At 51.0% G+C, this 25,451-nt stretch overlaps 1 protein-coding gene across 1 annotated transcript; it reads right to left on the minus strand.

Annotated features, from left to right (window-relative positions):
- Positions 1 to 1,914: 1,914 nt before the first annotated feature.
- On the minus strand, positions 1,915 to 11,094 carry NODAL (nodal growth differentiation factor). Its single transcript, XM_004021434.6, has 3 exons — positions 9,398 to 11,094; positions 4,392 to 5,083; positions 1,915 to 2,769 (listed from the first exon to the last, which is right to left on the minus strand). The coding sequence occupies exons 1-3, from the start codon at positions 9,696 to 9,698 to the stop codon at positions 2,617 to 2,619; spliced, it is 1,146 nt and encodes a 381-aa protein (XP_004021483.5). The 5' UTR covers positions 9,699 to 11,094; the 3' UTR covers positions 1,915 to 2,616.
- Between the last annotated feature and the right edge of the window lie 14,357 nt (positions 11,095 to 25,451).

The raw sequence follows: 25,451 nt of genomic DNA on the forward strand, positions 1-25,451 counted from the left end.
GGTTTCCTTCTCTAAAATAGGGTTAAGATAAGTAGGGACCGAGGTGGTTGTGGAGCTCAGGTGTAGTTATGGAAAGCACTTAACCCAGTGGCGGGTAGGTAGGTCTAGAGCTCAGTAACAGCTCAGTTGGTGTGACAAGCAGAGGTGGGTCTGTATTCCCCAGGATGTGCAAGTTTGGGGTGGAGCATCTCTGTGCAACCCCTAGGACTAAGTTATCTCTTCATGGGAAGTTGGGGCAAATAATTTGGAAAGTCCTTTCATACAGCCTTTACTTTGCCCCAGAGCCAAATAGGATATCAACTTAAAAGGCAGTTTAGGCTAGAGGGATAAGGCTTTACTGCTGGTAAAGGGGAGATGACAAAATGGAGACTAGCCTGACTGCTGCTGTGTGAGTCACAACTGCTCCCCAGTTTCTGCTTTTATCTTTTCTCCACCCATTCTTGGGCCAGGCGCCCCCACTTCCCAGGCCAAGGAATAATGCATCCAATTTCCACCCGTTGGCTACTGACTTGGCACTGCTACAGGAACAGTAGGAGGAGACCTGCCTAGAGAGCGAGTTAAAATACATCTGACTGGCCTCTGAAAGCCCTTTCGTGACCCTCAGTGTAGGGCAGGACTCGGTGCCCAAAGGCAGCATTTTCTCAGACTTAAAGCCTGCACCAGCGTGCAGGGTCCAGAACACAGCTGTGCTGCCAGGCTGGGCCCCAGATACCTCTGACCAGGCAGGAGATTGCCCGTGCTGCTGACACACTGAACTTTCATCAGAGGTCAGCAAAATGTCCTTTCACGCCTTTGTGCCTGTACCTTCTGCTTGATGAGGCACTGTCCTCTCGTCAATGGGGTTTGTTCTGAGTTGGAGCTGCTAGCTGTAAACACTCCCATAAGCTGTAGCCACAAATAGCTTGACCTTTCACTTTCCTGGCCCCACAGAAGAAGAGTTAGGAACCCACTTGGTAAAGGGGATGCCCTAAAGCCCTGGGGTGGGATTTTCACTCCCAAGAATCTAAGTTTGGTAGTGGAACCAGGATTTCAAACGTCCTGTTCTAAAGGCTAAGGCCTTGACCCAAAGCTCAGGGAGCAAAGACCCCTAGACACTATGAAGGATGGTGCCTCGGGGGGTCCAGAGACCAGAGCTCAGCCCTCAGCCCTGCCACTCCTAGCTGTGGCATCACGCCACTAGGCCTCACTGGGCTCTCATTTAGGAAAGAGGATGGGACAAAAGTTGACCTCGTGAGGACTCCCACCTCTACTGTTTTCTAAGTAGAGTCCAATGCAGAATCCTGTTGTGATTCTGAATTGGGAGAGGGGCTATTTCCATTCCAGGGAATGAGCAACCAGATCAGTCTTGTTGCTGAATCAGGGCATTGAGCTTTCTCAAGCCCAGGCCTGGCTCAAACCTAGACAGCCCTGCCTGGACCAGGGTGACTACCTTGACTCAACCAAGTCAAATTTGAGTCACCTCTGAACCCAACAAGTATTCCCACATGATGGGAATCATTCTCCTAAGGTTGAAGCATTAGTCAATCAACTTCTTTGGAAAGCAGACTAGGTTTACTGTGGACTGATATTTCCGATAAAATGGCCCCTTCACCCTGCCAACAAAAGAAAAAGTGAGCCCCTGTTTTGGCAGTGCTCAGTGAGGCCAAATGGTAAGGGAAAAGTAGAATCACAGGGACACACTAGGATCCACCTGCTTTCATGTCACAAGACGAGGCTGAGCAATGAATTACTCACCTGAGGTCACAACTGCTCAGCCTAAGCTGCGACCATACCCCAAGCCTCTGCCACCCAGGGCAGGGTCCTCGCCTCTATGGATAGGAAACTCAGGGCCCTCATTAATAACATGCATTGACCAGACTGAGGTGAACTGTCACCAACTTTAATAGACTTGGATTGTGCCTGCCAAAGCAGACTAACTTGGGAACACCCCAGGGCTCCAGCTTCTGTAGTCCAACGTGGCCAGTTCTCTTGGATGAGTTCCTGCCTCACCCTTCAAAGGCACCAGCTGGCCTAGGAGGACTATACAATGGCTTTATTGTTTGTATAACTCATTAGCAGAGATCCACTCCAGAGAGCCTCTGGACAACATTGCTACAGGCCAGCCAGAAAGCTGCAGGGGTTCCCTGACCCAGCCTGAGGCAACCAGAGCCAACGGACTCTTTTCAATTTTACACAGTGATACTTAATATTTGGCTGGCGAGGGCGGGTGTATATCAAAGGCTATGTTTGAGAATACACAAAAGTTACAGACAACTTGTCCCACCTCAAAAATAAATGCACATATGCTTCAACTCTTGCATACACTTTCTGAGGGTTCAGAGGTTGAAAAAAATCCGCTAAAGGACTCCTGCACTAGTACCGTCGCATGTCACTGTTCAGCAGAGAGAAAACCCAGCAGGGCTGCTTCACAGGCTTCCTCCTCCTCTCCTCTGTGCTCACCCAGACTCCACAGAGCCTTCATGGACAGGGCGGCAGCCATTCCTCCTCAGGTCTGGTGGACAGAGCAACTATTCCTCCTCTCTGTTTCTCCTCATTAGATTAGATGGTTACTAGGTCTTCCAGGAGCTTCCCAACCTTCCAGGGTACAGGCAAACACAACACCCCTGCAGGAGCTCCTTAAAGGCACCCACATTCCTCCACAATCATGTCTTTATGATGGTCGAGAAGCACTCTGCCATTGTCCACATACAGCATACTCAAGGGTTTGGTCTTCACCGGGGCACAGCAGGTGGCAGGGACCCTATGGGGCTGGTACCGCTTCAGGAGACTCTGAAAGGGAGGAGAGGAAGGTCAATTCACATCCCAATGGTCAGGTCAGCACTGTCATTTCTGGGTAAAGTGTGAAGTTACAGAGTTAAAACCAGTTTCTATGTGCAAAAATAGAAAATCCCTTTCATAAAGGAATCAGAATGCCAATACATCATCAGCTCTAATTCCTTTCATAAAGGAATCAGAATGCCAATACATCATCAGCTCTAATATCGAAAATAACTTTTTTTTTCTTTTTGCTAAAATAATTCTTTTAAAACAGCCTTTAAACAGAAGCTAACTTGTATGTTCTATTGTTCTAGTCTAGAGTGAATACCAACTTTAAAAATATTCCAAGAAACTTCTGGTTTAGTTCCAGAAATATGAAGCAGAAGAGAGGCATGCGGAAATTCACAAGGGAGTTGCTTTGTTACCCAGAGAAGGGCAAACAGAGTCAACAGGAGAAAAGGTACTAAGTTCTTGGCATTCTGGAACTGGGCCCTATCTCTGGGGTCCAGCGGTGGCTTTTCAGATCAGCATTAAGATTTGGTGACATGGCGGCTATCTGAGTCTCTAGTTCCCTCTGACCTTGCTGCAGGTAGACTGGTGGACTGCAGGGGGGCCTAAGAGAGGCTTGGGAGGGCCTGTGCCCAGGACAGGTCCTCTAGGGCAGTGGCCCCCACCACTGCCTCCCTCGAATGAACTCAGCTCACATGCTGCGCCTCTGAACTCTGCCTCTGCTTGGCATGGAGGATGTATTACAGGTCTAAGAGTCTCAGTCTAGGGTTCATAGAGTAAAATAACACTTTGGTCCCGTATGACCTTTGAGAGTGGGTCAGGACCACCACATTAGGCTCTCCTCTGCTTTTTCCATCTCGTTTTCCTTCCATTCCTCCCCCTCCACCACCTTCTAGACCATATAGGCTGATTAGTGGCACCTGGTGGTAGCCTCTGGCTTTACTACTCCTGCAAAATGGGTGGTCAGCTCCTGTTTTTAGGCAGCAAAGTACAGTGGCTGGAACAGTATTATCTCTAACTTGGCCTCATAATCATGGCCCCACTGCATCAATTAATTACAGACTTCTAATAATGATCGTACAACATCATACCTGTTACCCACTAACTTACACGTGCGGTATACATATCATCACCCCACAACAGCCCTACAGAATATGGCACTGCTATCCCAATTTTACAAGCGAGAAAACAGGCTCAGACCGAGTAAGCAACTTGATCAATATCACATAGCCAATGAGTAGGATTCAAACCTATCTATACCCAAACGCCAAATCCTAAACTTCCTTTCCTGGAATGTCAGGGCAGGGGAAGGAGCTAAGACACTCCAATCTACATGCCCCACCCATAATTTTATGAAAGAAGGAAAAAGCCCCAGAAAAGCTAGGTGTTCAAGGCCACCCAACGGGGCATGACTCCTCGTAGGCTCTCTGAGGATGTTGTCGCTGGTCATCTCTCTGTCCTTAAAACCTAGCACAGAACCTTATAGGTGCTCAAATAACTGTGAGTGAAAGAACATGGGAATTTAACAGCCATTTGAAGCTGGAGTCCTGTCCCCTAGATGTTGAAGAAAGGACACTTGACCCCCACAGCTTACTGCCTCCCCTCCCCAGGCCTTGGCTTCATACCTGGATGTATGCATGGTTGGTCGGGTGGAACTCTTCCCCCACGGGGTTAGGACACTCGCCCTCGCAGCGATATGCATTGTACTGCTTGGGGTAGATGATCCAGGAGCCCCATCCGATCAGGTTGAAGTCCACCTGGAACTTGACCTTCCGACAAAGCTGGCTTCTGTCCTGCACGTGATACCGACGGTGCCTCGTGCCCCTCTCCCGGGAGAGCTGTCCTTCCTGGGCCCGCCAGGAGCTCTCCGCTTCCCATAGCAGGGTGGAGCCACCCAGCCGCCTCTGCTCCGGGGAGAGGTTGGAATAGAGCAGGAGGAGCACGTCGGTGACAGGTGGGGTGGGAGTCCGCCGCCAGCACTCTCCAGCCAAGCTGGACATCCGCTCCCGCAGGCCCCCTGGGTGCTTCAGCCACTTGGAGAGTGGCCTGGTCACCTCTAGGACCATGCTGCCCAAGGAGAAGGTAACCTGGGACAGACTGACAGTGAACAGGTCCATCCGAAAACGTTCCAGGCAGTCAGGTGGGTTTTTATCCAGCTTCCGCTGGTGGAAAATCTCAATGGAGAGCGGGATGTTGGGAGGAAGGGCCACGGGGCTGGACAGCTGCAGCCGAAGCTCGGCCCACTCCAGATCCTCTTCTTGGCTCAGGAAGGAGAAGTCAAAAGCAAAGGTCCAGTTCTGCCCATCCACCTGCATATCTGGGTGAGAAAAAGCCAGAAGGAAGCTGGTGAGTGGGGCCTTCCTGCAGCCTGAGTTGGTGTAACAACCACCATAGTTCATGATTGAGCCCTTATCTTATATGTATCGTCTCTCTTAATCCTCACCCCAACCCTATGAGCTGGGAATAGTATTGAATCCATTTTTAAGATGAGGGAAATTGAGGCTCAGAGAGATTAAATCACCTGCCCAAGGTGTCAATTGTTGGAAGGTCACAAAGCCAAGAATAAACCCAACTGCAAAGCCTAATCTCCCAATCACGGTTCTGCCACTCCCGCTTCAGACACTCCAGAGAACAATTGGTAAAAACTGGATGAGTTCGTCTCCTTCTCCTTTCTCCCCTCACACGTGCAGTCTAAGGCCAAACCCTGAGCTTTCGGACAGAAACCCTGGCTTCCACCCACCCTGTGTCTCTGGAGCAGGTCAGCTTTTCTGGCTCTCTTCTCACTGGAAAGGGTGGCCTATTTCACAGGCACAGTGTGGTTGCTACGCAGATCATGGAAAGGACTGGAACCCCCAGGAAGGCACGGGCAACAGAAGCCAAAGACTGGTCACCCTTCCCCCACCAGTTCCTAAAGACAGAGGCAGACATGCCAAGAGTTCTCGGCAACCTTACAAATACATTTCTAAGCTTGACTGTGCACTGATCTTGTATTTTTCCACCCAGTGGTCTCTCCTACCCAGCAGGGCGCTCACTCCTTCCAGGTCCTCTATGCATCTGGGACAGACAGCAGTCACATACCCAGCACAGTGAAACCCCAAATGAATGAAAAGGGATGGAATGGGGAAGCACACTCCATTCATTTTAGTCCTGGATCAGTTTGGTCTGATGTCTGGGAATAGCACACATGGGTGCATCTTTCAGGTCACCTGAAAGTGATCTTTGGCTTTTTTCGAGCCCAGTTTCTTCTTTGCAACAGGAACAGTAATGTCCTACCTTTCCCTGCATGACATGAGGACCCAGGGAAATGAAGATGTTTCAAAGTCGATTGTTAAATAAAAGGCAAAGGCTAGTCATTAGAAATAGAAACAGAAACCCTTTCGTGAATCAATCCTGAAGGTAGTGATCTCTGATTTAGGTCCACTCTGGGAAGACCACGTAACAGTTGGTTTTTTTTTTTTTTTTCAGTTGTTTCATAGGACATCTTTAGTCAGTAAGTGGATTTCTCTGGTTAGTCCAGCGTGTCTTAGAAGGAGGTAATTCTCAGCTTCAGCCTCCTGAAGCTTCTCCCAGCCCATCCCTAGCTGTTCTTTTTCACTTAATCTCCACTTCCCTTCTCATTAGCACCTGCAGGGGACGATAACCAGCCCCTGACTAGCAACTCCCCAGAGGTGTGGCGGGAGGCTGACATTACCCACTGGCCATCTCAGCACCACCTGGCCACCTGGGGATTAGGTGGGACATGTAGCAACTCCTCTACAACTCCACCTACACCAGGACTTAAAACTTATTATCTCAAGTACCCACAAATGGCTTTCTAGAGGAAGGGATTCCAGCTCAGTGTTTAAGAGCAGGGGCCTGGTGTCTCCCATGATGGATTAAATTCTGCCACTTGCTGTTTAAGACTGGGATGCAATCTTTGGGCCTCGGTTTCCCTCTGGGTAAAAGGGAGATGGTGACAGTATCCACCTCACAGGAGTGTTGAGATTTACTGAGATAATGTGTGTAAAGTGCTCTGCCCAGTGCAACCAGCAAAGTGCAATAAATGGCCATCATCAACTATCTCATTACTCAGGTCCAGGTTGGAAATGAAGATGTCCAGGCAGTGAGGGGTAGGGCAGGGGAACAAAATCATCTGTTGCTGGGGTGATAGAGCAGATGCAGGAGTGGGGAGGAGCATATTCCTTCCTGCTGGAAGAGTCTGCAACCCCACAACCCTACCCGCAGCCAAGGGCTCCCCAGGACACAAAGCTAGCCGGTTCTCTTAGATCTGGTTTTGGTTCATCTTAGAAGAATGGGGTGTCTAATCTTTGAGTATCACCAATGCCTGATAAAAGCTAAGAATGCTGTCCCCAGAACAAACTGTATTTCCTACTTACACAATAAATGTGATTGGAGGGTGATTATAAAGAAGGGGTTCATGGACACCCTGAAATTGAATGCAGACTTGGCCACATGGGCTCCAATTCCTTGGAATTGGAAATCCTGACCGATTTCCAATTCTAAAGAAAGAAGTGGTTGGGTTCATAACCTTGGGTGTTGAGTTAGACTTAAGGGCTCTGTAGAAAAAGAGGGTGGGTGTCCAAGTTCCCACCCTACATTATTATAAATTGTGAGGCCAATTACTATTAACTGCTTCCCTCATGCCAAGTATTTTACTAGCATTGTCTCTTTAAATCCGCCCCACCATTATCTCCATTTTGCAGATGAAGAAACTAAGGTCCAAGGTGAAGATGGTTAAACAGTGAAAGACCTAACTTAGTTAGACTCCAACACCCATTTCCCCTTATCCTGTGCAGTTTACAAATAAACCCAAGATGGAAAGGAGCCAGTGTGGGACATCCCTTCTCCATCAGGCTCCCTCCAGGCAGGCTCTTGCTGCTTTTGAAAAACAAGCCAATTCACAACAATGTGTATATACTTAAGGTCATCATACACATAATAAAATTTGCAATTTAACCCTTTTTATGTATTTTACACCACACTCACACAAATGAGGTAGAAAGAAAGTCAGGCCCTTTACTTTTACAAAAGGATAAACTGGAAAAGTCAACTGATAGGCCAGGGACACAGGGGTAAGTGGGGAAGCAGGGTTTGTGGGACCAGAATCTAGTTTTCTAGACTCCCAGATTGTCACATTACTGCAAATCTGGAACTCTGGAAGGAGGGAGAGATCGGGAAAAGCGCACCTCTCACTCTGCGGCCACCAACCCCACCTCCACCCCACCCCCACCTTTCTGGAGGGGTGGAACACGCCAGTAATTTTCAAGCTGCCCCACCCCGGGGTGTCCCCAGTCTGGCTGGTCCCCAGACGACCCTTCTAGAGAGGGTCACTGGCCGTCTGACCCCGGACGCGGCAGGCCAGCGAACTAGGAGCCCCCATCCTCGGATCACAGAGGGCCGGCGGGTGGCCGTCAAATCAGATTATCGGATGTGGATTTCGCCGGAACTCTGGGGAGGGCCGTCTGGCCCCAGCAGGCAGAGCGAGGTGCAGGGAGGCAGGGGCCACCCCCCGGCCACCACCACCCGCCCCCGCCCCCGCGCTAGGATGTGGATTGCCCAGCGTAGAAGAGCCCCGCGGGAAGGAAGGACTCCCTCTTCTCAACATCTACCCGCATCCAGTGGGCAGAAGGCAAGGCACGCTGCCCCATCTCCGAGGGCCATACTCCCACAGTCACCATGGGAGTGACCTCAATCCCTCCAAAGCTAGGCCCTGAGCTCTGTGTCACCCGGGATACTGACACCTACCTACCAAGCCTGCCTCAATTCTCGATTTTGGGGCACCTCATCTCTAATCCCTAACTTTTGAAACCTAATCCCTGATGTTCATGCTTGACATCCTGTTTCGAAACTCGGTCTCAGCCTGAGAAACTCTCCACGGCAGACCCAGGGGCGCATTCACCTTCACTAGTGAAAAGGAAAAAAAAAATCAACAAAATAATTGTAGCAAGAGTAAGGACGATTTGTTACTGTGCCTGGTTATGTGTTAAGCGTCTTACGTGCATTGCCAGTGGCCCTCGCAGTCCTATAAAGGAGGCACTATCATTCCTATTCTGTGGTGTTGCTTAGTCAGTCCCTCGGTGGTCGACGCTTTCGCGACCTGTCAGGCTCCTCTGTCCATGGGATTTCCCAAGCAAGGATACTGGAGAGGGTTGCCATTTCCTCCTCCAGGGATCTTCCCCATCCAGGGATGTCTCCTGCCTTGACAGGCGCATTATTTATCTCTGAGCCACCTGGGAAGCCCTATCCCTGTTCTACAGATGTGCAAACCGAGGTGCCCGGAGATTACAGTAGTTGAAGACCGCACAGATAAGAAGTGGCACAATCAGGCTCTCACCCTATAGTCCGCACTCTACCCGCCCTAAACAAGACAGGAACGCTGAGCTCTCGGTCCGGGACACACCCCGGATACCACCAACCCTGCGCCTCGAGACAACGTGGACGCCGAGAGACCCTCAAGCCAAGCGCCTGGACGTGCCCTTCAAGCGTGCGGGTACGTCCTCAAATGGCAAGTCCCCGGCACCGGCACCGAGCCGCAGGCCCTGATGCTCAAGTGCCCTCCCGGAGTCTGGGGGAGGGAGTGCCCGAGGTGCCCCGGGTGTTGAAGGGAGCAGGGCGGGGCGGGGCTGCCTACCTTGCGCCTGCAGGCTACGGATGATGTCCGCCCGGGTCAGGGGTTCGCGATATAGGCTCAGCATATAAGCGAGGGGGGATGGCGAGGAGGGCTGCCCCCACGGTCGAAGGGGCACCGGGGCCACCATCGCGGCGCCCGCCTGAAGGAGAGCCCACCAGGCGTGCAAGAGGAACAACCACAGGCGGTGGGCGTCCATGGTAGGCTGGCTGAGCCCCAAAGGCAGCCTCCTCCTCTTATATCCTGGGCCTTCGCAGCCGCCCCGCCCCTGCCCTTCCTCCCTGGGGGGAAGCTTTGAGATCATATAACACCCCTACCCCACCCTCCCACACCGTCACCCGGGGTGGCCCCCTACAGGGACCACCTGCTGAGGGCGGGTGAGACCTGAGCCTGGTAGGGAGGAGACTCCAAATCTGTAGGAGCTGTTAGGTTCAGGGTCTGTCTAGTTTGCCTAGTTTGTGCACGCTGGCACGGGGCTCCTCCAGGCTTTGTTTCCCGGATACAGCTGGCTTGTCCAAGCTCCCAGGTCAGAATTATCGCTTCCTTACTCTGCCCCACCTGGGATCCCTCCCCTTCCCTCTTCCTCCAGGTTCCAAGTAGACATCTAGCTCAGCCAGGAGCGGTGGAGAAAGGAAGCTGTGGATACCAGGCTCTCAGGCAGGGTGCGGCCCCACACTGGCCCAGGAGGCTTCAGCCCAGCCTGGCCCTGTGCAAGCTTCCAGGATACTGTCCCGATGGCCTCTGGGAGCACCGCTGGCTTTATCTGGCAGGGCCTGTCTGGAGAGTTAGCCTCTGAAAAAGGACTGGGTACTGGGAATCGCTGGAACAAAAAAGACGAGTGCCAGTGGAAGTCCAAGGGGACCTGCTTCAAAGACTGAAGCTCCCTCCTGGAGAAGACAGAGGGCAGGAGTGACCAGGATGAAGGATGGAAAAGGAAGTGTCCGGAAGCCGGAGCCCAGGGCACAGCTAACAGGGTGATCCTGGCCCGCTCGAGGGGAGTCTGTGATGGCATCAGGATCTTCCTTCACAGATGCACTTCACCCCAGGGATTTCAGGAAAAAGGTATTGCCTGTGCTGTCAACGTCCCTCAGTCTCTGCCTCCCCTGGGGACTCAGTTACCCCAGAGACCTGGATTTCAGCTCAGGGACACTCACTTTTTTCTCTCTGGGCCCTGCTTTCCTCCCCTACACTACAGTAGTCCTTGTCTGGCCTCTGTTCAGCTGGAATTACCTGTAAAGAAATGTAAATCTCTGCGCCCAGCAGTTCTCTACACCGGAAGCCTCCCCCACCCTCCCCTCCCCCACCTGCCCTGTGCCCCTGGTCTTTTCCTAGGCCCGATGTGCGTTTATTGAAACTACACGCGGGCTTCCCTGGTGGCTCAGACAGTAAAGGATCCGCCTGCAAATCGGGAGACTTGGGTTCGATCCCTGGGTTGGGAAGATCCCCTGGAGGAGGGCATGGTGACCCACTCCAGTGTTCTTGCCTAGAGAATCCCCATGGACAGAGGAGCCTGTGGGGCTCTAGTCCCCGGGGTTGCAAAGAGTTGGACACAACTGAGTGACTAAGCACAGCACGGCACACGTGCCAGGCACACATGCCAGGCACACCTAGGCTTCTTTCACAAGATGCCTCCATCCAAAGAGACACAGGCTCTGCGCTGAGCAGGTATTAGACAGTGGAAGGAGGCCCAGCAGGCTCAGCCAGGAGTTCTAAACCCAAGTCTGTGGAATCCGGCCTAGCCAGCAGGAAAGGGTCTCACCCAGGAGAGATGTGGGCTGTAGACCCTTGCTGACTTCAGGACAGGACAGTCTCCTTAACCAGATGCCTGTTAGTTCCTTTCAAAGCTAGAGAATGTCTTGTTCATCATGATCTCCTTATAGTACATGTCATATTTGAGAAAAGAATCTTAGCTGAGTAAATTAATCAGTGAATGGCACAGTGTCCAGACTCTCCTGAAGATAAGTATCACCTGGGTTGTGTGTAAACTACTGATTCCTGAGTCCCAACTAGGCCTTCAGAATTAGAACTTGGAGAGAGACCTTGGTAACCTACATATTTAACAAACACCCCCTTGATTCTTACCAGACAACTTTGAGAACCTGGATGAGTCTAGGATCTTGTTGCAGTTTGGAACTGACCTCTCTGCATTCAGTTTCCTCATCTATAAACTGTGACTGGAGGTACCTCCTCCCATGCAGATTCAATAAAGCAAATGGTAAAATCTTTTGCAAGCCCTTAAAACCTGGTGTTTTTGTAAAGCCTTAAGCACAGATATTATTATGGGTGCTCTGTGGTTGTCATTCAACTTCCCCAGCCTGGGGGCTTGCAGGATGGGGATTATCTGTCCTGTCCCTCTGCATCAGACCTGTCCCCAGAGGCAAAAGATGCCCTCATCCAAGTGATGAATAAAAAAGCAATGAGGGACTTTCTGGTGCAGACAGCACAGGTTCTACCCCTGGTCAGGGAACTAAGATCCCGCATGGCTGGAGAAAAAAAAAAGAGATTGTGGTTACACAGAGGTATAACGGTCAGCCTGCCTCAAAACCCATGTGTCCTAGAATCCAGGGGGTGCCTGGATTAAACAGGGGCATTCAGCACCAGGACTGGGAAGGAACAAAACAGATGATCTCTTTATTAAGCTTTATTCATTCCGTGTCCCCTCATACTATGTGGTACCCAGTAGGTGCTCGGTGAATATTTCAGTTAAAATGAATGATAATAATAATAGCTAACACTTACTGAGCATCAAATACAGTAGGCATCCTGATAAACACTGCATTGATTTTATTCTCATCCTCACTTCAGAGATGAGAAAAGGGAGGCTCAGAGGGAACCAGGTGACTTGCTCAAGGCCACACGATTACAAATGAAAACATCCAGTCTGTGAAGGGCAGCTCTGCTGGTTACCCAAACCCATGCTTTCAGCCCTCTGGCTTCCCCAAAGATGACAAAGTGGACATGGGCGTGTGTGTGTGTGCCTGTGTGTGTGTGTGTTCAGTCACTTCAGTCTTGTCTGACTCTTTGCGACACTATGAACTATAACCCGCCAGGCTCCTCTGTCCATGGGATTCTCCAGGCAAGAATACTGGAATGGGTTGCCATGCCCTCCTCGGGCCTTGTACTAAGACTTAAAAAGAATAAAAACCTCTCAAAGTTTTGTTTTCCCAGGGTCTGGGAGCTGCAGACGGAGCTCATTTCTGATGTGTATTGGCCCAAAGCCGTGTGGGGACCTGCAAGAGGGATTCTGTCAAAGCCCGTTCATCACTGGATTTTTCCAGCTGGGGCACTCTTCAGGACAGAGGTTAACAGTCATTCTCATTTGTAAGAGGTATTTGTTCATGGAGAACCTGTTTCCTGCAAGAAGGACCAGAAGTGCCTTCTTCCCAGGAGGGGAATGACACCTTCCTGCTTCCCCTGCCCCAGACGAACTGACCGGCAGATCACCTGACCTGGGAGATAACCTTTGAGGGTCAGCCCAGCTAGCTGAAGAGTGAGGAGCCAAGACCTCGAAGTTCTCGAATGCTTACCATCTGGCCTTCTGGACCCTTCCTCCCTGTGAGCGACAGTGAGCCGGGTTAAGTGCTGGAGCTTTGAGGTCAGGCCGCCAGGAGGCAAAATCCTGGACATATTAGATCGTTCCCATCTTGAAGATTTTGCTCATCAGCTGCAAAATGGAAACAAAGAATCGTATTTACTCGACAGGAATGCTGTAAGCAGTAAATGTGTGTAAAGTGGCGACTGGTCATTTGTTCATTCATTGAACAAACCTGCTTATCTAGGAGTCTCAGCAAGATAACTGCAGGTGTTAGGTTCTCAGGAAGTCAAGACAGGAAGACGGTTCGGTTCTGCACATATTTTTTCCCCATTTATTTATTTGTGGCTGCGCTGGGTCTTCATTGCTGCACGTGGGCTTTCTCTTGCTGCTGTGAGTAAGGACTACTCTTGTTGCCGAGTGCAGGCTCTAGGGCGCAGGCTTCAGTAGTTGCGGCACATGGGCACATGCTCTGCAGCACGTGGGATCTTCCTAGACTGGAGATTGAACCCATGTCCCTGCATTGGAAGGCAGATTCTTATTCACTGCGCCACCAGGGGAGTCCCTCTGCACATATTTAATGAGCATTTCCTATTTGCCAGTATGACCCTGGCAGCCTATAGAAGCCCATGTAATCCTAATCACCCCTCCCTGAAGCTCTGAGGCATGTAAGGTATTTCAGAGATGGGGAAAGTGAAGTACAGAGGAATTAAATAGCATCATCATTCTGAAGGTGGAGGGTGTCTGCTTTATTATGCGCCTCCCATGCCAGGCGCAGCCCCTGCTGCACAGAAATCAGTCAGGATTTGTCATGTGATTGAAGGAGGCCCAGATTCCCGAAACAGGTTCCCAAATCACACCTCTGCCTTTCATGTGCTCCTTCTCCACGCAACCTCCTGCTGTTTCCACTGTTATCTCCCTGATAAACTCCTTCTCACCTATCGAGACAGGGCTTACACATTGTCACCTCCTCTGCAAACCTGTCACTAGCTCCCTAGGTTTTGGCAGAGTCCTCTTCTAACTTCGTGGAGCAGTTGTCCAAGCTCTCATGAGTAGCTGCCGCCAGACTGAGCTTCTGTGAGCAGGATGACTCCTGACTCTCTGAAGCTCCGGTTCCTGGTTCCTAATTGACGTTCCTTGCTGTGATCCTCGGCTTAAATGAATGGATGGAGTCCTGCAAATGGTGGAGGTGGGACTAAGCACAGGGGCCTGGCCTCCACCTCCAGTGCTTAACTCCGGTACTTTCTGGACCCCACACTGCTGGTCTTGGAGGGACTGTCTAGGTGCCTCTGTGGGCACACTTGGCTGTCTCTCTGTGATCTGAAGGTCTCAGCTCTCTGTGACAATCCCCTTGTACCCCAAGAGCACCCTGGCCCCATGGAAATGCCTGCCCTTCTCCTAAGTTCAAAGCTGTTCTTCCTCTGCCCAGATGCTTCCACCTCCTCTTCCTTCACACAAGACACACCTAGTTATTCCAGAGAATCCAGCTCAAGGGTCTCTCTTCTACATGGTCTCCTTCCCCCTTTAGGCTCTGGTTCCTGGAGGCCCTAGGAGTTTCCCACCAGGAACCTGCTGTAAGCTGGCTCTGAATTCTGCAGTGCTCAGCCAAGGGCCTGGCCTCGGTAGACGGAGCTTGTAAATCTGCCACCAAACCACCTTGGCTGATCTGCAGTGTTTTACCGTCTCATAAGGGTGTTTTGAAAGGTTTTTATTTAGTTTCAAATTTTTATTTACTTTTTGGCTGTGGTGGATCTTCCCTGCTACATGTGGGCTTTCTCTAGTTGTGGCAAGCAGGGGCTACTCTTCATTGCAATGTGCAGGCTCCTCATTGTGGTGGCATCTCTTGCTGCAGAGCGCAGGCTGCAGGTGCCAGGGCTTCAGTAGTTGTGGCATATTGGGCTTAGTTGCTATAGGCATGTGGGATCTTCCCGGACCAGGGATTGAACCTATGTCCCTTGCGTTGCAAGGTTGATTCTTAACCACTGGACCACCAGGGAAGCCCTGAAAAGTTTTTTATTTAAATCACCAATGCTGAAAGTTCATAAGATTTTGCAAAAAAAATATTGAGTTAGCCAAAAAGCTTGTTCGAGTTTGTCCATTACATCTTAGGGAAAAACCCAAACGAGTTTTTTTGACCAACCCAATAGTTTGTTTTCATCATTTAAAAAATGGAATGGTCTAGGCCCTCATTTGATCAAGGCAAGGATTCCCTTAAGTAGAATAGGAGCTACTTCATTTAGGCAGGGTCTGTTCTCTAAAGAGTACCACAGTCTCCACCATGCCTGTTTTCTTTTCTTTTCTTATAATTTCATTTATTTATTTAGGCTGTGCTGGGTCTTCACTGCAGTGTGCAGAGAGCGCATGGGCTTCAGTAGCTGTGGCACACGGGCTTAGTTGCCCCATGGCATGTGGAATCTTCCTGGACTACGGATCAAACCCATGTCCCCTGCATTGGCAGGCGGATTCTTCACGACTGGATCACCAGAGAGGTGCCCCCACCATTCCTTGACATACTGCACCCATGTGCCCGGCCTAAAGACAAATTACTTTGAGACCCCTGCTATATGTTGGATGAGAGAAAGACAGTCCAGAATCAGTTTGGAATTTCAGACTTGGGAGTAGTCCACCTCATTGTCCTTTTCCACAGGGACTAACCCATGGATTGTGGTCACCTGGCCCAAGCTGGATGAAATAGAAATAATCTATTATTTAAAAGTATTTTCCATACTTGTTTGAATTATCTAATTTACCCTTCCTATCACTCCCACTAAGCAGATTGGATATCTACTCCCATTTTACAGGTGTAAAAACAGAGGCTCTGAGGAGTTTGGCACCTTGCCCAGGATGGAGTGCCTTGCAAACGGTAAGGCTGTGGTGGAAACTAAGTCATTCTGACTTTGGAAGCCAGACTGGACGTTACCATGTCCCAACACGTTGTTTATCACCTCCCTCGCACGGTGAGGCCTTTCCCCTGTCTAAACGGACCTCCTGCCCTCTGTCACGTCACCCCGCTCATTTCCTTCACAGCACTTCCCTGGCTGGAAATTACATTGTTTACTTTGGTACTGTTTGTTGATTTTTCGTCTGTTCCCTTCCCCCAGCACTGGGCTTTCAGCCAGACTCCTGTCTGTTCAGTTCAACACTGAACTCCCAATGCTTAGCCCAGTTCTCAATACAAGAACTCGGTATGTATTTGTTGAATGAAAACTTTTAACCCAGTCCCTGGACTGGGGGACATGGAGGTACGAAGGAGAGTTCTTTCTCCATCCAGTGGCCATCAAGACAATGTGAGCCCCGCGGGTTACCAGCTTTCTCTGGTTTCAAGTTCTTGACTCTCCTGTACGGCTGTGGGTACATAGTAGGTGCTCAATAAGTGCTCAGTCCACCTGCTCTGGCATGTAGATGTCTTGACACTAGTGAGAGAATGCTTCCCTAGCGCTCCGGGCTCCTTATGAATGCAACTCACATCATTACACCTTTTGTGTGCGTTGCTCATGGTGCCCTTTGGCCTCCATCCTTTCCCCTGATCCTTGCAGCCTAGTCTAACCCTCTGAGAGTGACTGGCTGTACACAGTGGAGCGGGTAGGGGCTAGGCCTGAATCTCCTGCTCCCTTCAGCTCCCGTGACCAGACTCTAGTCCCTGGCCCCTTCCTGGAGGCCCCTTCCTGGGTGGAGCCCAGGCCCAACTTGTGCTTCCCACAGGGTCAGGAGGTGAAGGCTCAGCCTGCCCTGGGAAACAAACAGAGAGACCACCAGGAGCTTCTCAGAGATTCCCACAGCACAGTCCGCCACCCCTGCCCCTGCCTTCCCACCGCCTGATTGCCCTTCCCTAGCCACTCAAGGCTACTGACTTTGCTGACCCAGCTGAGCCTGTGCTGGGAGAAGGCTCTGTGCCTATGTGCATGCCTCTGTGTGTGTGTGTGTGTGTGTGTGTGTGTATAGAGGGCAAGGAAAAAATCACAACTAAGAACAAACAGGGAGTGCTTACTGTGGGAGTAAGGAGTGCTTGGGGGGTACTTAGAGCAGCCCAAGTACTGATTCTGCTCAAGCATTTATGTGTACTGTGAGCTCAGTGTCTCTCCAAATCGCTTGACCGTAATAATCCCCTGGGGCACTTATTCAAGTAAAGGGAGTCCAAAAGGCATCATGTACTATTTTTAGTGCTCTTTTAAGCTGTAATAGTCTCAAAAGTCTAAATGATAGAAACTTACAAAAACCATCCATTGATAGTATAATTCAAAAAATTCCTTTTACACTTACTTAGTTTTGTGAATTTAGTGATATATTTTTAATTAAAATGATTCCAATCATATAATCATCATCTTGATTAGCGTGGTAGTTGTATATATGACTGGGTATAAGGAATCATTTAGCCACTGACCTCAGGGTTGGAGGGATCCAAGGCTGGTCCATCCCCCATTCACATCAAAGAACCCCAGACTTCAAAGGCAGCTTGGAGGGAGATGCACATACCTGGCTGGGCATGCAGGGGAGCCCCAGAGAGCTAATATGATTAACTAGAGACCCAATGGGGCAGGATGAATTTTCACAAAGCAGATAATTCAATGGAAGCAGTTTGAATCCATTCTCAACCTCGTGCCTTTCATTCTATGGTTACTGACAGAACCTCCAGACACCTGGGAATTTTCCAGTAGTCATGTATGGATGTGAGAGTTGGACTGTGAAGAAGGTTGAGCGCCAAAGAATTGATGCTTTTGAACTGTGGTGTTGGAGAAGACTCTTGAGAGTCCCTTGGACTGCAAGGAGATCCAACCAGTCCATTCTGAAGGAGATCAGCCCTGGGTGTTCTTTGGAGGGAATGATGCTAAAGCTGAAACTCCAGTACTTTGGCCACCTCATGCGAAGAGTTGACTCATTGGAAAAGACTCTGCTGCTGGGAGGGATTGGGGGCAGGAGGAGAAGGGGACGACCCAGGATGAGATGGCTGGATGGCATCACGGACTCGATGGACATGAGTCTGAGTGAACTCCGGGAGATGGTGATGGACAGGGAGGCCTGGTGTGCTGTGATTCATGGGGTCGCAAAGAGTCGGGCACGACTGAGCGACTGAACTGAACTGGGGACTGTGCCCTCCATTTCATGGAGGGAAAACCACATTGAAAGCCAGCAGTTACCTTTGTTGCTGGCTTAGTGCTAAAGCTGTGGACCCATGCCTCATGCACAGCTCTGAGGAATTCCTTTCACACTGTGTTCTGCAGGTATGGTGGTGGTTTACTCTCTAAGTCGTATCCGACTCTTGCAACCCCATGGGCTGTAGCCCGCCAGGCTCCTCTGTCCATGGAATTCTCCAGGCAAGAATACTGGACTAGGTTGCCATTTCCTTCTCCAGGGGATCTTCCTGACCCAGCAGTTGAACTCAGGTCTCTTGCATTGTAGGTGGATTCTATAGGTATATTGTTTCCCATTTTACTGATGAGAAAACTGAGGCTTGAATTGCTTAAACATTTGTGTGCATTCCAAGTTGCTTCAGTCGTGTCCTACTTTTTGACCCTGAGGACTGTAGCCCGCCAGCCTCCTCTGTCCATGGGAATCTCCAGGGGATCTTCCTGACCCAGGGATCAAACCCCGGTCTCTTATGTCTCCTGCACTGGCAGGCAGGTGCCACCTGGGAAGCCCAGCTTAAACACGTGCCCAGGGTCAAGTTGGTGCCGAGCAGCTGAGCTGGAATTGGAGTCCAGATCTGTTTTGATGTTAACCTTCATTCTCCTCCCTGTCATTCAGAGAACAAATAGCTGCGGCCCCAGGTGTTCTTCTCATCTTTCCTCCACTCTAGTGTGAGGGCAGGAGGTGTAGAGGGTGCTCTTGGTTTGCCCACTTACCACACTCACATCTCGAGAACAGGGACTCACTGGGCAATCCAGTGCTGAGAGAGTGTGCCCATGATTTGAGATGCTATGTCCACAAGCTCCTTGATCCCCGCCACGATCCTACTTTATCCTGTGGCTCTTCCCTCCACCCTCCACGCCCCAGTCACCCTCGACAGAGAGCTGACAACCCCTCCTGCTGTTTCAGAGCCTGAGGACCAGGGTCATGTGGCTTGAGGGAGGCTCTGCTTCCCCAGATCCAGTCTTGGCCACACTGATTCCCCTCCCAGGGAGACCCTGGCCCAATGCCCCTTCCCAGCCTACTCCTGGCTCCCAGCACTTTGCCCTCCCCACTCCCACCCCAGCCCTCAGCTCCCCTTTCCATCCTCCCTGTGGACTGTACCCCTCAGAACTGTGTTCCTTCCCACTGGTAAGAGGGCCCTGCCCAGACTGGAAGATCAGTCTTGAAAACTCCCGAAGAGCAGGGTGGGAGGGGGAGAGGGTGTTGGTCTAAGTCAGTACCAGTTAGACTTGACAGGAGGGTGTGTGTGTGTGTGTGTGGAGGGCGGGGCTAGGCCCTCCTCTCAGCTCAAGCCGGACCAGCATGGCCAGGTGGCCTCACTTTCTACATCTGGGATGGCCCCTGGCTCTGTCCCCCACTTGGCCGTCGTGGACTTGGTGGAGCTCTGAGCCCTGTGGGTGAAAGTGTTTCCTGACATTCAGGTCCTGCCCAGGTGGGCTTTGCAGCTTCTTCCTCCTCTCCTCATCCTAACCAGTTGATGAAATGTTAACAAAAATTTTCCCCTTAGTTATATATTGTGCTTGTAATATACATTAATGTAATGTATATTCACTGAAGAAAATTTACCACATAACAGTACAGAGAGAAAAAGAAAAATCCTCTCTTATTCGGCAATCCACGTGTAACCCTGGTTAGTATTCTGGGTATGTCCTTCCGGTCCTGCTCCACCCCACCCCCACCTCAGGCGCTTATGTGCACATACATCTTTTACTTAGAACAATCCACTGTGTGAACTGTTCTGTAAACAGCTTCTTCCATGTAACCTGAACGTCTTTTCAGCCAATAGGCATCCTTCACCACTATCTAGAAATAAATATTGCTCATTTAAAAAGACTGCCTCCACCAGGAAGCCAGCTGAGGTTTCTCCAGTCCGATCAGCCCTCTCTCAGGACCCTCATATCATGCCCCCTATTACCCACCTCCTCTTAGATAATGAGCGTCTAGAGGACAGAAGTCTCCTCTGGACCCCTGCGTTCAGTGCCCGGTGTACAACAGGTGCTAATAGATGGGACTGAAAAAGAGCACTTTTCTTAACAGAACTTGCTTTCCCAGACAGGTTGCTTGCTGTCACGGGGAGGTGGCTGAGGCAAAGGAAAGGAGCCCTGGACTTGGGTTCGAAGCCGTGCCCTTTACCGTGGGTGCCTGCCTCTGGTTTTGCTCTCTTATTCGTGGAGGACGGTCCTAAAGAGAATGTGTGCGGGGCGGTGCCCAGTCTTGCCGGCGAGTCTGGCCCTGCCGGCCGAGGCGGCTGGGAGGAGGGCTCAGCAGCCAGTGAGCAGAGCGGCAGAGGCGGCTGTGGCTTGAGGGAAGAGAAAGGAGACAGCCGGTGAGTGAGCGGAGGTGAGCCGAGCAGCCGGCCGCCCCCTCTCTAGGTCCGTATCTGAGCGCCTCGGGTCCACCACTTGGCGCCGCTTCTCTGGCAGCTCCGCGGCTCTGTGCATCCTGGGGTCCCGGACAGGAGCCCCGCGAAAGAGGGACCCTCCGGAGTGAGCCCCGACCTGGGCCGAGTGGTCGAGGCTCGGGGGTCAGCGGGATGTGTCCTCTTCCCATCTATCCCGTCCCCTCTCTGGGCCCAATTCTCCTGCTTTGCGGGTGGGGATTGGGGGGTGGGGGGCATGTGCCCACTCTCTAAGCTGGGGGCCCTGGAAGGAAGTTATGGCTCAGAGACGTCTGCACAGCCCCTACTTGGTGCCAGGCTGGCTCTGGGGTGGGGTGGGTCGCCACCACCTTCTTGTCCTCCACAGTGTGTCTGAGACTGCCGACCCCAGGGGAGCCCAGTTACCAGTAGCTACCACCACAGTTTGTCAGAGCTCACCTGGAGACCCACCAACAGAACGCTTTGCACAGTTATCTCGTTTAGTGCAGGGCAGGTGCGAGTACCGAGAGGTGAAGGCAGCTGGAGTTCAGCTACCTTGACGCTAAGGAGAGTGAGCTGCACACCCTTCCAAGGCCCCCAGGCCTCAGTTGTATTTGTATTTTTGTGTTCTTTCCTTCAAAACCCCCTCCCCTGACCGCTTAAGGTTCAGGCCCGGTAACAAGTGGTCTTTCCTGGTACCTGGTCTGTCTGCTTCCTTTGCCACACTGCCCAGGGCGGTGGGGGTGGAGGATTGCTGAAGCTGGGCTCATCTCTCTCCTGGGCCCCCTGGCTGGTTCCCAAGGTCCACTCCTCCCAGGAGCGGCCGCGGTGCGCGCAGGGCTGTAAGCACTTCCGTCAATAAAACCCCCAGAGCTCCCACTGCCTCGGGATCGATACAAGCTCCTGAAGCCTGGGTCTCAGGCCCCCTTGCCCTCAACCTGAGCTGCCTTCAGCCCTCTTTGAGTTCCTAGAATCTGATGAGCCTTTGCCCTCACCACCCCCTCTGCCTTAATGCCCTTTCTCCCACTCTGCCTGGCAAACACCGAATAGCCTTCAAGTCTTTGCTTAAATACAACCTCCTTGGAGAAACCTTCCCCTGCCACCCTATCTAAAGGTGACCTCACACTTCCTCAGAGCGCCCTGTATTTTTCCTTCAGGGTGCTTATTGTCAGCTATGGTTACACCTTTACTTGGGGGCTGTTGGTTCATGTCTGCCTCTCTCAGAATACTGAAAGCACCAAGGGTGTTGGGTTTAACATCTGGGTTATTCTGCATCCCTGCACTTAGCATGCTGCTAGAGAAATAACTTGTGAAGAAAAGAGGCCAGCCGCGGAGGCTGTCCTGCTGCCATTTTTCCAGCAGGTGGCGCTCCAGGGCCGAACTTCATCAGTTCCCTGGCTCCAGCAGGGCTTCCCTCCCATTCTCCAACCTCCCCCAGCCCCTGCCCCGGAGCCCTCTGCACTCTGCTCACTTCTTTGAGTCTTGAGGTTGCACATCATGGTTATGTTTACCCTCATCTCCTACAGGGGGCTAGTGGCAACTCTCCTGCTAGAGGCTTCTCCTGTAGAGGCCAGATCAAACCCCTTTCTTTTTCCTTGGTGCCTGTGCAGAACTCGGGAAAAGCAAATGACTCAATCTCAAGGATAGAGGGTGCCCCTGGAGGTGAACATTAACGCTCGGAGCCTGACTGCGGGCCGTTCCAAGTTGCTTCAGTCGACCCTGTGGTCTGTAGCCTGCCAGGCTCCTCTGCCCATGGGATTCCAGGCAAGAATAATGGGGTGGGTGGCCGTGCCTTCCTCCAGGGGATCTTCCCGACTTAGCAGGTGAACCCACGTCTCTTATGCCTCCTGCATTGGCAGGCTGGCTCTTTAGCGTTAGTGCCGCCTGGGAAGTTAAGGTTTTGGCACCTGATCTCTGGGCTCCAGTGCTTGCTCTACTGCTCAGTAGTGTGAGACTTTGGGTGGATTACTTAACCGCGTTGTGCCTTATTTTCTTCCTCTGTAAAAACGGGAATAGTCCCTGTCTCATAGGGTGTTTTGAGACTAGAATGAGGAAATACATGGCAAGTATTTAGGATGGTACCTGTGTGTAGTAAATGATCAGTGAATGACAGTTTTTTACTATTGAACAATTCTTTACCCACTACGGAATCCCCATTTCAGATGTGGGAGAGACCACCTGTGCTTGTGCATAGCACACACACACACACACACATGCAGGGAAAAACACAATAGCAACACACACCTCTTCCAGCTGTGGGCTCAGGCAGGCCACGGTGCCTCCTTTGCCAGGACAGGGGAGCCCAGCAGATGCCCTGTTGTCTTCCTGGCACTCTGCCCCCTGCATTCAGTGCCAGTGGCTTGGCAGGACAGTTGCCATGGCAGCGGGTGACTAGGCCTGCAGGCAGGGACAGTGGCTGGGCTTTGGCTGAGCTGTCTGGCTCTTTAAAGGGGGTGGCTTCCTGCCAAAGCACAGGCTCTCCTGCTGCTTAGACGTTCAGCTGGCATGAGCAGCCGTGGCCACACCCAAAGCCCACCAGTCTCCCTGCCCTGGGAACTGGGAGGCTGAGCCAGCCACTCACTCTGGGTCTTCCCTCAGACGCCCCAGAGGGTTGTGCCAGCGCCTCATTGACTTCTCTCTGTTTGTGGGGTGAATGAAAACACACAAAAATGAATTTCCTCTCCCCACCTTGAAGGGTAAATTTTTGAGACATAATCTGACCTTCTCTAAAAATGGCCTGTTCATCCCACAAATTTTAGTATCTACTGTGTGCCAGCCATTGCTCTGGATGGAACCAAGATTTGAACTCAGATAGACATGTTCTCACTGTCAGGTGCTGACATCCTAGTAGGGAGAGAAAGCCAATAAACAAACAGCCAGAACAAGGAAAGCATCAGTGATGGGTGCTGTGCTGAGAATTTTAACAGGGGAATGAAATAGCAAGAGAATGAAAGGTTGCTCTAGGTGCAGGCAACAGGGGCGGCCTTTCCAAAGAGATGGCAGGTGAGCAAAGACCTAAGTGGAAGGAAGGAAGATTGGGAGGAAGAACATCCTAGGAAGAGGGATCAGGTAGTGCAAAGACCCGGAGGAGGGACCACAGCTGGCTAGTCTGAGGAACTGAAAGAAGTTAGGCTGGAACTTAGTGGGTGAAGGGGATGATGAAACATAATACATAAAGTGCACTGATTTGAAGTCATAACTGGATGAATTTTCACAGAGGTACACATCTGTGTAACCCCTATCCAGATCAAGACATGGAACATTCCCAGCGCCCCAGAAGGTTCCCACAGGCACCCCCCCCCAGTCACTGTTGGCCTTTACCCAGAGGTGGCCACCCCTCTGCCGTTGATCATCATAGGCTAGTTTTGCCTGTCTTAGGACTTTCCCCAAACAATGAAATCTTATGCTGCAGTTTTCATTTGATCTAGTTCTTTTCACTCTCAAGTCTGATGTTCGTCCATGCTGCTGCTGCTGTGTCTGTAGGTCATTCATCTTATTTGCTAGGAAGTCTTCATTATGCCGTCACACCGCAATTCATCCACTCTTCTCTTGATGGCTACTGGAGTTGTCTACATATGAATATCTTTGGGCTATCCTGAATAATGCTGCTAAGAACATCCTTGTAAATGGCATGCCCAACCAGGTATTATATACATCCTTTTTGGGATGTTATATACACTGGTGAAGGGTCAGTGAGCTCTTTCATTTTGCAGGTGGAAGAACAGGACCAGAGAAGGGAATGGACTTGCCAGGTTACCCAGGCAATCAGTGGCAGGGTTTGGGGGGGGGGGAAGGCTGCTGACCATTTTTTTTTTTAAGGGTAGCTTTATTTATTTATAAAATATTTATTTGGCTGCACTGGATCTCAGTTGGCATGTAAACTCTTGGTTGCAGCATGTGGAATCTAGTTCTCTAACCAGGGATTGAACCCAGGCTCCCTGCACTGGCAGCACAGAGTCTTAGCCACTGGCCCACCAGGGAAGTCCTACTGCTGACCGTTTTTGTACCACTTGTTCTAGGCAGAAGGTTCTGGGCCCCTGGTGGGGAAGAGGAGAGAAAAAATATTTTTTAAGCACCTACTGTGTTTTAGGCCCTTCAAATGTATTATATCATCTATTCTAATTCTCAAAAGAACCTTACAAATTAGACATTATTGTGGCCATTTCACAGATGAGGGGCCTAGTCTAGAAGCATATATGTACAGGTAGAATCAGGACTTGGGCAGGTTTGTCTGATGCTGACACCCTAATCCTCCATGGCATGCCACCACCCAGGGTGGTGAAAGCTCTATGTGCCGGGCAGAGCTGCAAAGGCCAAGTGCAGAACCTGCAGAAATGAGAAACTTGAGGAGCTCCTCACATCAGCAGGATGTGCCAGGCAGGATGGGAAGCAGTGGGGAGAAATAGCCTAGGGCCTTCTGTTTTAAACTCCCCCAGACCCCAGCTGGCCCGCATTTCCCTGCTGAGCACAGCTCAGGGTTAGGTCAGATCACTGGACCTCAAGCCTCAACTTCATGGTTACCTTGCAGTGTGACCTTGGGCCAGGCACTGCCTCTTGGTGCCTCTGGTAACTTCCAACCCTGCCTGGGGGTTGGAACTCAGGGTTTCCAGGCTCTCACTGGCCTGACAGGTGCCCTTTTTTCTAAGGGGTCTCTGTCTCCACACAGTGGTCTTCCTACTCAGATCATGACCTCGAGCTTCTTGGGGAGCCCTTTCATGTGTTGGGGGGGGAGGGGTGGGATGGGGCAATTATTTTCCCCATTCTGTGTTTATTATTATTGTGGTAAAGTATACATAGCATAAAATGATGGACGTGAATCTGAGTGAACTCCGGGAGATGGTGATGGACAGGGAGGCCTGGCCTGCTGTGATTCACGGGGTCGCAAAGAGTCGGACACGACTGAGCGACTGAACTGAACTGAACTGAACCATTTTAACCACTGTTTTCTGGCCACGCTGCATGTGGGATTTTAGTTCCCTGACCAGAGATGGAACACATTTCTTGTTTACTGAAATGGCAGGAGAGATGTTCATTTCACAGAA

Source organism: Ovis aries, chromosome 25 (assembly GCF_016772045.2).
Source record: "Ovis aries strain OAR_USU_Benz2616 breed Rambouillet chromosome 25, ARS-UI_Ramb_v3.0, whole genome shotgun sequence".
Taxonomy (NCBI): Eukaryota; Metazoa; Chordata; class Mammalia; order Artiodactyla; family Bovidae; genus Ovis; species Ovis aries.

Bases quoted from the DNA above. Each gene is read 5' to 3' on its own strand.
- NODAL (XM_004021434.6), bottom strand. From the start codon at position 9,698: ATGATCTCAAAGCTTCCCCCCAGGGAGGAAGGGCAGGGGCGGGGCGGC. The intron at 5,084-9,397 runs GTAGGCAGCCCC...TTTCTCACCCAG, and splicing joins CCGTAGCCTGCAGGCGCAAG to ATATGCAGGTGGATGGGCAG. The intron at 2,770-4,391 runs GTATGAAGCCAA...CCTCCCTTTCAG, and splicing joins CCAACCATGCATACATCCAG to AGTCTCCTGAAGCGGTACCA.